At 48.5% G+C, this 12186-nt stretch overlaps 1 protein-coding gene across 2 annotated transcripts in view; it reads right to left on the bottom strand.

Annotated features, from left to right (window-relative positions):
- Positions 1-448: 448 nt before the first annotated feature.
- The window catches only part of PQLC3 (PQ loop repeat containing 3), a 12710-nt gene continuing 972 nt past the window's right edge, over positions 449-12186 (bottom strand). Inside the window, exons 2-7 of one of the 2 annotated variants that reach the window (XM_018558396.1) lie at positions 9416-9498; positions 7411-7480; positions 4846-4903; positions 2348-2468; positions 1804-1845; positions 449-587 (exon numbers count right to left, since the gene is read on the bottom strand). In XM_018558396.1, coding sequence (XP_018413898.1) covers positions 481-587; positions 1804-1845; positions 2348-2468; positions 4846-4903; positions 7411-7480; positions 9416-9498 — 481 coding nt within the window. In that variant the 3' untranslated portion in view covers positions 449-480. The remainder of the gene's footprint in view (positions 588-1803; positions 1846-2347; positions 2469-4845; positions 4904-7410; positions 7481-9415; positions 9499-12186) is intronic. The other variant, XM_018558397.1, reaches the window with a different exon arrangement.

Genomic DNA, 12186 nt, shown 5'->3' with positions numbered 1-12186 from the left:
TTAAATATTGGTGGGAGTGCAGCCAGATCAGAGGGGAACTGGCTTGGTAATGGATGGTGGCGGGATGACTTCACCAGTGCAGTGATACACATTCTAGGCCACTGGTACCGTATGGCAGGCAGAGTCCGGGATAACAAGCCAACATAATATGTCCAGAACTCCAAATCACAGACAAGCTGATCATGGGCACTCATCCACCCAGAAACCTTGGATAGGTCTTATGTACTGGTTTTGGACTGGACGGTACCAGCATTTGCTATGTCTCTATGTTTTATGCATGGGCTGGATGCGCCACCCTGCTGTATATAGCTCTGCAGTCACTAGTGATTATTTTATATATGGAAGTCTACATTAAAGGAAACCTGCCCTGGGAGAAGTGGAGTGCTGACATCTTTCCTAATATGCCTGCTTGGTTTGCAGTGTGGACCATGGCAGGAAGGCCCAGTACTGTCCCACCCATGTGAGGGGAGGAGCGGGAGTCTAGTCTCTCTTCTTGGCGTCTTTCTGGTCTTCCTTCTTCCTGTATTTCACAATGACCAGCGTGACCCAGAGATTGAGGATTAGCATCACGATGAACCGCAGCAAAACTGCAAAGAAGGATTGTGGATGTTACTACTTAATATAATGATTGTTTATCTGATGCAATGATTGTTTAGGAGAATTATGGGGAGTGAAATACACCCATCCGAATAGTTAGAGCCGACATGTGACACTGACGCTGTCACACAATAGCTCTATAGATCGAGAACTGAGCTATCACATACCGCTGATCACTCAGTTCCCAATCTTCTCCCTGCAGAGTAGTGACAGTCACCGCTCCCTGCAGGGATTCCCCCCTCCCCTCTCCATTCCTTCAGCACTCATTGGAGGGACAGACAGGGGAGGGGGCAGGCACAGCTGGCTTTGGCTCTAGAGAGGCAAAGCCAGCTGCCAATCAGGTGGCGGCTGGATCCCAACAATACTGTCGGGATTCTTCCCAGCTGCTGGAACACATCGGCCAAAAATGGTACTTTGGGCAAAATGCTGAAAGTACCATTGTTCGGATGAAATTGTGGTGCTTCCCTAGTTTCTCTCTCCCCACTGGGCGCTGCTGTGTGTTCTCTCTGACACAGAGCAGAGTCCAGTGGGGAGGAAAAAAACTGTCAGGGGGCCCAGAGGAGAAAGATGTGAGCGGCCTGTGTCCCAGGAGGCCGATATCTCCTCCAACACCACCCCGCTCGGCCTTCTGACAGGCTCAGGATGGAGAGTGGTGCAGGAGGCTGAGCCGGCGATGCAGAGGAGGAGTCAGCTGTCAGCCATGTCACAGGTGGCTGAGCTCTCCTCCCTGCACTGCCGGCTCACCCTCCTGTGACAGCCGAAGGAGTCAGGATGGAGAGCGGGTTACAAGCACTCAACAATTAGCTGATCACTGAGTGTTTGTAAATAATAGGACATAGTATGTTTACTATGTCCCCGATTATGAATAAGCATTAAGTGCTCTACATCACTTCCTGTCCATTCATGATTGTGGACATAGTAACTCATACTATAACCTAAATTTATGAATGGACAGGAGCACTTAATATAGAGGCTTCCTGTTCATTCATAACAGGGGCTGCAGAATAAGAGATGGAGAGCTCAGTGTCCTCAATCTCTTTTCCTATTTCAAAAGGAAAATGTCAGGGGTCTGTTTAGACCCCCAATATTTCCAAAAACAGTAAAGTAAAATAAATAAATTTATAAAAAAATATATTTAAAAAATTCCATTTCGGTGCACCTCGAGCCTCAGCTGTTATTAAAGTGCTATGAGTTTCCTTACAGTACCTGCTTTGTCTCCTGTGGTCATCACCGTTGTAAATATTCTTGCTGTAAAGAGAGAACAGTTATGTTTTATATGTGGAATTGTGTCGGAAATGTAAACATTTCTTAGTTCAGCTGCAGATTTCACGAGATGACCCGAGTTGTCTCTAATAATTACTGACTATAGATTAGGGGAAGAGTTTTATTTTCAGTTGCTGGGCAGAATATTATTCCATTCCCAGGCTGCTTCCACTGAGGGAAACCTGTGAGAACAACCTTGGAGGCTGCTATTGCTAAACCCTACTTGTTTTCTGGCTCTCATACTGTTCTAATGCCTTCAATTCTTTCTGATTCAATGACCTGGCTGGCAGATCAGGAGTTCTGACTTCATTTGCTGCATGCTTGTTCCAGGCCAATGGCTGAGAATGCACTGAAATCAGAGGATCAGAATCTCTGCCAGGCAGTTAGCATTCAACAATGAGGTCACCGATGGCATTCTACTCTCTCCTAACACAGGGTAAAATCCAGTTAGTAAACATTCTGCCTTCCATATTGGTGTAACTCTTACTAGCGGAGGTATAGGTCGCCATGGCCCATGTGAGGGCGCTAGCTTGTCCGGAGTCTTTTGCGCGCCAGAGATGCTGCAGCTGGAGAAACTTGCTTGAGGCGCTGATCACCGTGCACAGATTCTGAAAAACACAAGATCATCATTCAACTAACAGCACATGGAAGATTCCAAACCATTTGACAGGTTCATAAAGAACTATGCAGTAAGTGTAGACATATGTAGGAAAGACCCCACAGGGGCTGCAGGATTTACACCAGGCTCTCCTGCATTCTTTATTGGTGACCAGCCCTGTAGCTGAACCCAACAGACCACCAACCCTTCAGGAGTGACAACCAGGCTTCAGGCTCCTTCTAGCGTTTTTTAAGATGTATTTGCTCAATCACTTGAGAGAGGGTTAGGCTAAGAATATCCTATCCAAAAAAAGACAGCAAAAATATGCCAGGCCTTCAGGTAACAGCACTCTGTAGGCCCCTGCTATAGACCAGTGTAGAACTCTGTAGGCCCCTGCTATAGTCCTCAGACCAGTGTAGAACTCTGTCGGCCCCTTCCTCAGACCAGTGTAGAACTCTGTCGGCCCCTTCCTCAGACCAGTGTAGAACTCTGTCGGCCCCTTCCTCAGACCAGTGTAGAACTCTGTCGGCCCCTTCCTCAGACCAGTGTAGAACTCTGTCGGCCCCTTCCTCAGACCAGTGTAGAACTCTGTCGGCCCCTTCCTCAGACCAGTGTAGAACTCTGTCGGCCCCTTCCTCAGACCAGTGTAGAACTCTGTCGGCCCCTTCCTCAGACCAGTGTAGAACTCTGTCGGCCCCTTCCTCAGACCAGTGTAGAACTCTGTCGGCCCCTTCCTCAGACCAGTGTAGAACTCTGTCGGCCCCTTCCTCAGACCAGTGTAGAACTCTGTCGGCCCCTTCCTCAGACCAGTGTAGAACTCTGTCGGCCCCTTCCTCAGACCAGTGTAGAACTCTGTCGGCCCCTTCCTCAGACCAGTGTAGAACTCTGTCGGCCCCTTCCTCAGACCAGTGTAGAACTCTGTCGGCCCCTTCCTCAGACCAGTGTAGAACTCTGTCGGCCCCTTCCTCAGACCAGTGTAGAACTCTGTCGGCCCCTTCCTCAGACCAGTGTAGAACTCTGTCGGCCCCTTCCTCAGACCAGTGTAGAACTCTGTCGGCCCCTTCCTCAGACCAGTGTAGAACTCTGTCGGCCCCTTCCTCAGACCAGTGTAGAACTCTGTCGGCCCCTTCCTCAGACCAGTGTAGAACTCTGTCGGCCCCTTCCTCAGACCAGTGTAGAACTCTGTCGGCCCCTTCCTCAGACCAGTGTAGAACTCTGTCGGCCCCTTCCTCAGACCAGTGTAGAACTCTGTCGGCCCCTTCCTCAGACCAGTGTAGAACTCTGTCGGCCCCTTCCTCAGACCAGTGTAGAACTCTGTCGGCCCCTTCCTCAGACCAGTGTAGAACTCTGTCGGCCCCTTCCTCAGACCAGTGTAGAACTCTGTCGGCCCCTTCCTCAGACCAGTGTAGAACTCTGTCGGCCCCTTCCTCAGACCAGTGTAGAACTCTGTCGGCCCCTTCCTCAGACCAGTGTAGAACTCTGTCGGCCCCTTCCTCAGACCAGTGTAGAACTCTGTCGGCCCCTTCCTCAGACCAGTGTAGAACTCTGTCGGCCCCTTCCTCAGACCAGTGTAGAACTCTGTCGGCCCCTTCCTCAGACCAGTGTAGAACTCTGTCGGCCCCTTCCTCAGACCAGTGTAGAACTCTGTCGGCCCCTTCCTCAGACCAGTGTAGAACTCTGTCGGCCCCTTCCTCAGACCAGTGTAGAACTCTGTCGGCCCCTTCCTCAGACCAGTGTAGAACTCTGTCGGCCCCTTCCTCAGACCAGTGTAGAACTCTGTCGGCCCCTTCCTCAGACCAGTGTAGAACTCTGTCGGCCCCTTCCTCAGACCAGTGTAGAACTCTGTCGGCCCCTTCCTCAGACCAGTGTAGAACTCTGTCGGCCCCTTCCTCAGACCAGTGTAGAACTCTGTCGGCCCCTTCCTCAGACCAGTGTAGAACTCTGTCGGCCCCTTCCTCAGACCAGTGTAGAACTCTGTCGGCCCCTTCCTCAGACCAGTGTAGAACTCTGTCGGCCCCTTCCTCAGACCAGTGTAGAACTCTGTCGGCCCCTTCCTCAGACCAGTGTAGAACTCTGTCGGCCCCTTCCTCAGACCAGTGTAGAACTCTGTCGGCCCCTTCCTCAGACCAGTGTAGAACTCTGTCGGCCCCTTCCTCAGACCAGTGTAGAACTCTGTCGGCCCCTTCCTCAGACCAGTGTAGAACTCTGTCGGCCCCTTCCTCAGACCAGTGTAGAACTCTGTAGGCCCCTTCCTCAGACCAGTGTAGAACTCTGTAGGCTCAGATGGGCAACTAGCTTCTAGTTTTATTGGAAGTAGTGGGGGTACAGGGGTGCTGTGACTATACCCTATAGCCTTTATATACCTGCCTTATAGCCATCAGACTTACCAGTGCCAAGTCTATTATCCATTTCTGGAGGATCAAAACATTCCAGAGTGCAAAAAAACTGGTGTGCAGTTAAGGAAAACCTATTGTGCATTTTCACAGCGATACTATTGGGATGTTTACCTGACAGCAACGTCCGATATGATTTCTGAACCTTTACTTTCTTGCTGTGCCATATTTTTATACATATATCTAGTAACCAAGTCAGATATTATAGGCAGCAGGGGTCCGTTTTTAGTGGACAACTACTGTGCAAAATATTCTTACAACTGTACATATTCAGTATAATAATGTTTTTTTATTTCACCTTTAGTTCTATATCTCTCCATATTTACATGGTGCCCAGCAAATGTGACGGAGGTCGTGACTGACCACAAGTCCGCGTTCACACCAGGGCGTTTGTAGCTCGTATTTGTCAGCACACAAAAGCTCCTATTGATTTCTATAGTCCCCGTTCACATCTCAGCATAGCGCTGCGCCGAGAAAAAAGCCAGTTGCTGGAAAAAGGTAAATGAGCTACTTTTTTGGGCAGATCAGCGCGATTAGGAATAGGAAAAATGGCCACATTGCGCTTATCTCCCCAAGAAAAGGCGCATACTTACAGCGTTGTGCAGAGCTTCTCCGCGATGTGAAAAATACGAGCTACAAACGTCCTGGTATGAACCAGAACTAAGGGCCCCTGTAGATGGGTGTTTTTTTCCAGCATTCGATCAACTGTCATTGGAATATGTCTGTGAAGGTTCTCATTCATCTTGGTCAGGTGTGCCCATAAGGTAGATCGCAAAGTCCTCTCTTCCCGCCGGTGGGGCTTCTCTGGATCCCCGCTGCTCTCCCCATCTGTATGCAGCGGGGATCCGAGAAGAAGTGAAGGAACTGGCGGCGGGGGAGGGCAAAGGACGGAGCCGCTGTCACAGAACTTATGCCGAGCGGTGAGGAGAGGCAGAGGGAGAGAGAGGGACACATGCTCGGTCTGGATCTGACAGCCGGCGCCTCTCCCTCGCCTGGGGGATCCATGGTAGAGCAGGGGGGATCCATGGAAGAAGATGAGCCCCCATGTGCGTGGCCGAGCGTCAGAGGATCGGAACATATCAGTGATATGTACTGGTCCTCCGTGCAGAACAAACACTGGAGCGATCAGCTGATCACTCCAGTGTTTGTAAATAACTGGGGACACCTAGTACTATGTGTCCTCAGTTATAAATGAACAGGATGTGATTTACATCACTTCCTGTTAATTCATGAGTTTCTCAATGGGGAGAAGCACTCATTACAGAGGCTCCTCCCCATTCAGAAACTGCTGATAGTGTAAAATATTTTCTGAATGAATGGGAAGCCTCTGTGCTTTCCATTCATTTAGAACAGAGGCTGCAGAAAAAGGGATCGAGGACTTTGTGTCCTCAATTTCTTTTTCTATTTTAAAAAAGGGAAATATCAGGAGGCTGTTTAGACCCCTAATATTTCCCCGAAGCCCCCAACAGTAAAAAATAAAAATAAAAAAAAGAATTAAAAAAAAAATAGTAAAAAATGTAAAAAAAATCCTGGAGGCAGGGGGCTGGGGGGCGTCACACGCCTGTTTGGGGGGGGGGGGGGGTCTCGGGTGCAAAAGGAGCTGGCTACGGCTATGCTCCCGCGCTGCTCGTGCGGCTGCCGGCTGAATGTGTTAGACACCGCAGATGGAAAGGGGCAGGACACCTCTCCCCATGTGCAACGTCAGCCACATGAGCACCACGGGAGGATAAGATGCCGGGGCCTCTAGGACACACTGGAATGTAAGCCGGCCGACTCCCTGCGTTCAGGGGCGGGAGTGGGGTTGTATTGAAGTCAATGGCACCGCAGGTATGCCCCCGCCCACAGTGCGATCACCAGTGTGATCTGAAAAAATAGTGCTTGCAGAATTTTTGCGGATCGCACTGGACTGGAACACAGGCACTAAGTGCAGACGATCGCACTGTGGGCGAGGGGCCTGCCTGCGGTGCCATTTTTTCGTTGGTAGATCTCATTGAGCTCGTCATTTGAAAAGTAGATCTCCAGTGATGACCAGTGAAACGTCTTCAAGAAAAATACAGCAAGTCCAGTTGCCTTGACTTATTTCTTTTAATGATATTTGCATTGGAATGCATGCATTTGAGCGGCGCTGTGTTAGAATGAAAAGGGCAATGTTTGACATCAATGCTGTCTAACTCTTTTTATTCATGTTTTACATTATGGGGGTTTTTTTTTTCTTTCATGAAAACTGCTCCTGCAAGCTTTGACATTCATGCATTCCTTCCCCCACCAGACATGACTCCATCCCCGATGAGTTTCACTCAATGGACTTGCTAATAGGTCCTATAATAGGCGGTAAAACTTGTTAGGGGACCAAAAAATGTTTAGGGGGGGGGAGGAGAGTATGTCGGTCTCATATAATCTGGCATCAATAAAGCTGTTCAGCAAAAGATACCTTGGAGTGTGTTTGTATCCCATGAGTGATTGTTGTATTCATCAACATTTCTGCTGCTTCTCTACTGCGTATTAAACACAATCTTCCTACAAGAGGAGTCCAACTGCATTAAAACTGGTAAAGGATACATTCCAGAGTAAGCTAGTGCATTCTGCATGCTCCCAGTGTAGTAGAAGATGAACAATAAAAGAACGACATCTGGAATAAAAAGAAATACTTTAGTACGATTCAGCAAAAGGAATACTGCGGCAAGACAACAGAATTGCTCTTCAGGCAGAGGAGTGCTTGGGGCAGGTTGTCTCGTGCCACCTAGTTGGTTTTAGGATTGAAATTGGGTGAAATTGCGCATATGGTCAGCACACGAACCAGAAACACACAGATAAAGGTGGAGTCAGATCATTCATATTATTGGTTCTTCAAAGGGAGTGTAGAATATTTTTAGATATATTTAATAAATTCAGGACTTTAAAAAAAAAAAAAACATTTTGTTACTTTCAATTTTCATCAGATGAATAACTTCCAAAAAATGTCATTTAAACTGACCCAAAATATTATATTCAATGTATTAGAGACTCTGTGGTTGCAAGAAAACTAAAAACAAGGACATTAAAAGCCAAGCAATTAACATTTATGGTCAGGACCGGAGTATAGGGTACCACACCCCTGAAAATAGTAGTCACAAAAAGAAAGAAAGATTGGGTTTTTAAGGTACCAAATGACAATTCCAATAGTATTATAGTAACATGATTCAAAAACAGACATGGTTGGGTTTTTAGATTGTTCAGAGTGGAGGAGTCGTATGGTTTCGACGCTCAAAATCGCTTCCTCAGGAGATGGAAGATATCGATTAAAGGAGAACTATGGGGTTAAGGCCTTTTCCCATTCTATGAGGGGAGTGAAAAGCACTCACCTAATAGTTCTCCTTTTAAGCCAGGTTGACACGTGTGCACTCAAGCGGACCAGTCCGGGCAGAACCCCACAAATCAAGGGGGGTGAGAGAGAGGAGCGAGGACCTAAACCCTAGCTTAGAATGGGCACCCTAATGTGGCATTGCACAGCCCTATTTCTACTCGTCAGTCCTCCAAAGCACCACTGGAACCCCTTATAGTGTAAATACCAATTTCCTCAAAGTCAGAGCAGAAGCACATCCCTGATCCTCCTTCAAGGCAATGAACAGACCTCCCGGGCCCTAATACTGCAGTGTAGCGGAGGGTCGGAAGTATCTATGCTCCAAATGGCAGTAAGTCTGTTTTCTGACTGACATTTTAGGGCAAGGGTTGCCAAACTCTGGTCCTCCAGCTCTGGTGGAACTACAAATCCCATGAGGCATTGCAAGATTCTCACAGCCACAGGCAGGGCTCCCGGAGAGAGATGCATCATGGGATTTGTAGTTTCACCACAGCTGGAGGGCCGGAGTTTGGCTACCCCTGTTTTAGGGGGTTCATAAGGCAGTGAAGAGCTGGCTATTAAAAAGGAGAGATATGTACTATTCGCTGAAGAGACTTACATGAATGAAGGGGGAGGCCTGGAAGAAGAAAGTCCAACATGACTTATTAAGATGAGGATTGGGGAGATTTCTTTTCACTTCCTATTCTTCAGATACTATAGGAACGGAGAGGAAATCTCTTCCCAGTCTATGTTATGGGTCATGCATTGTCTTGTTGGATAACCATGACTGTATTTCCTCCCATTCTCTGCACTGCGGATCCAGCTGGTAGAAGCAGACTGGTCATAGAATGTATGCGAGTGATGCACAAGGCTGAGCTATAAGAACATGTACATAAACAAAATAGTACAAAAACGGCGTAAGCGCACTAACAGCTGAGGAAAAAAACCTTAAAGTGGGTACATATGAGAGGGGGATTCCAGTGTGCAAGCTCTGACGAAACAGGGAGAGGGGCCCTGTGACAAAACGGACAAAAATCACACAAAGAAAGAGCGCTACTACTGTGGAAAGAACTCACGTTTCAGTTGTCAGCATATCGCATGGGAGCTGGTCTAATGTTGTTGTAGTATTGGCAGTGTTGTCAGAAGGCCCTTCTGACAACACTCCCGATACTACAACAACATTAGACCAGCTCCCATACAGTAGAAGAACATGTACATGGATGACATGGGGCCCATTACACTCACCTTGTGCTATGAGTATTGGATACTCCAGGTAGGTTTCCATGGGGTATTCATAATACATTTGGTATCGTAGAAATACAAGAAATCTAGGAGGGAAGAAACAATTCTATTCAGATGTGTTATAATACAACTACTAATGAAACGCGTGCCTGGCTTTAAAGAATGAGAAGAAACACAGAGGCCACTGATGAGCGCTCCTTAAGATGCCGATCGCCGGGCATTATGATGGTCCTGTTATTCCAATACTTGGGACTCACTGACACAGACCAAGAGCACAAATAAGGACCGCGGACTTCTTACTAATCTGCATTCATGTGTAGGGCGGTTCACACCACCACAGCCTCTGGAACGCACGCCGGCCGGCACCCTGCCGTTCAGGGGAGGGATGGTCATGATGTCGCCCTGATGAGGGGACCCTGCGCGGCCTTGAATCGTGCGGCAGATCGCACTGGACCGCAACATAGGCACTAATGTGCCATGCGCTCGGGTGTCGGCAATCGCACTGCGGGCGTGCTTGCGTTGCCATTGATTTCCATGCAGCGCCACGCCCCTGAACTCAGGGAGCCGGCCGGCTTGCATTCCAGTGGGTTCCAAAGGCCGGACGCTCTGGAACGCAGACTTTGTGGTGTGACCCGGCCCTATCTTCTTTATTCTGTCCCCTACAAACAAAATTAGTAGTTAACCCCCGCTGGGGTAGCCCTGCAAGGGTTAACTTTTTGCATACCTGGATTTCTTTCATTCTCGCTGTTCTACCCGTCACCACCCATCTAAAACTACAACAAACGTTTACTTTAAATACGATTTATTTTGAAGTAGAACGTACAGAGATCTGATGATTTAGTATTGATGTGTATATAGCACAGAGCGCGCCAGTCCCTGCCCGCAAGGAGCTTACAATCTAAGGCCCCTATCTCACATACACACATACAGGGCTGATGTAGACAGGAGCCAATTAACTTCCAGCATGTCTTTGGAGTGTGATTGGAAACCGGAGTACCCAGAGGAAAACCACACAAGCACAGGGAGAACATGCAAACTCCATGCAGATAGTGTCCTGGCCAGGATTGGTACCAGAGACCACCCACCACGCCGCCGTGCTGCCCAATGATTGCCGCGTGTATTACAAGCTTATTGCCCCCCATTCACACAGCGTGATTCCGGCAATTTCAGCCGCTTCCCATCATCAACTCTCAATGGTGGAAACACACAGATGATGGAAAGCTATCAGGAAGTGCCGGTGGTGAGTTTCACTGATCAGTGACTGAAACTCTATAAAGTGTTGGGGATGGCCTGAAAGCCTCTCAGTGAACACAGACAACACACAGGGCGGCTGTAATCACACAAAAGGACCATAGAACAGGAAACCCATCAGCAGCCAATCACATTGTTTCCGGGTTTCTGCAGAAACTTTTGGTAGAAAGTTGTTTTGTTATCAAAATCAGAGAAATAGAAAGCGTGTCCTCGCAGTGGGACTCCCCAGCACAGCAAGGGTTAACTGCTCGTTATGGCTGGGGGGGGGTCATATTAAGCAGATATACTAAATATATGGTCCAGCTCCGCACCCCCGACTCTGTTCCCAATCACTTCGCCCCTAAAGCAGCCGTGCGAGAGAGCAAACACTCCCAAATATATCAATCGGTATCCGATGCCCGGCGCCAATAATCCATAATCAATACTTTATAATCACACACAGCACAAATACATACAAGATGACAGCTAGGGATACACAGATACCGGCTTCTCGATGTACCAATATTTATCTTTCGGTACTCGCTGATACCAAAACCGGTACTTCCACTAGCATGGATCTGGCTTCCCGGCCAATTAGGAAGCCCGGCGGCGGGTAATGACCCACCGACCGGCTTCCTGATTGGCTGGGAAGCTGCCTCCATGCTGTTTGGCAGGCTAGATGCTGACTGGACAGTAAGCTGGCTCTACGCTGTTTGGTCGGCTCGATGCTGATTGGCCGGGAAGCCAGCTCCATGCTGTTTGGCAGGCTAGATGCTGATTGGCCAGGAAGCCGGCTCCATGCTGTTTGGCCGGCTCGTTGCTGATTGGCCAGGAAGCCTGCTTCCCAGCCAATCAGCATCCAGCCGGCTTCCGAGCCAATCAGGAAGGCAGGTCATTTACCTGTCGCCTGGCTTCCTGATTGGCCAGCTCTACATTTCCTCGTGCCACTGCCAGTCAGAGGAAATCTCCTTCTGCCCAGAAGTTAGGGTATCAGAGCATTTGGGAGCGTACGAGTACTAGACCAAAAACTTGGTAACGGCACCAATACTAGTATCGGTATCGGTGCATCCCGAGTATCAAATGCTGATGAAATCACTTACAATGGCCGCTGCTTCTTGGTGTTTAAAAGTTTTAGTTTCCTGTAGAATCAGCTGGTCCCTTGAGCACTGGCCCTGACTTCCTGTGTTAGGGTGACTCCTTTCCCTTGCAGGGTCCTATGGAGTCATCTGTGTGTGTCTCCACTAACACACAAGCTCATTAAGGAAGCCTAGTGGCATGGGGTTAGCATTTCTTCCTTCACACCGATTGTACCCGGTTTGAAACCCAGCCAGGTCACTATCTGCAAGAAGATTGCGGGTTCTCCCTTGTCTGGGTTTCCTCCCACACTCCACAGACACGCTGGAAGGTAACTCCGCCCTGTATGTATGTATGTATGTATGTATGTATGTAATATAGGGACCTGAGACTGTAAGCTCCTGTGGGGCGGGAACTGGTGTGAATCTGGATTAATTACTGGAACAAATATGAAGAGTTTAGTACGAGCC

Source organism: Nanorana parkeri, unplaced genomic scaffold (assembly GCF_000935625.1).
Source record: "Nanorana parkeri isolate BGI_ZX_2015 unplaced genomic scaffold, ASM93562v1 scaffold336, whole genome shotgun sequence".
Classification (NCBI taxonomy): domain Eukaryota; kingdom Metazoa; phylum Chordata; class Amphibia; order Anura; family Dicroglossidae; genus Nanorana; species Nanorana parkeri.
This window is presented reverse-complemented; position numbering and strand designations above follow the sequence as displayed.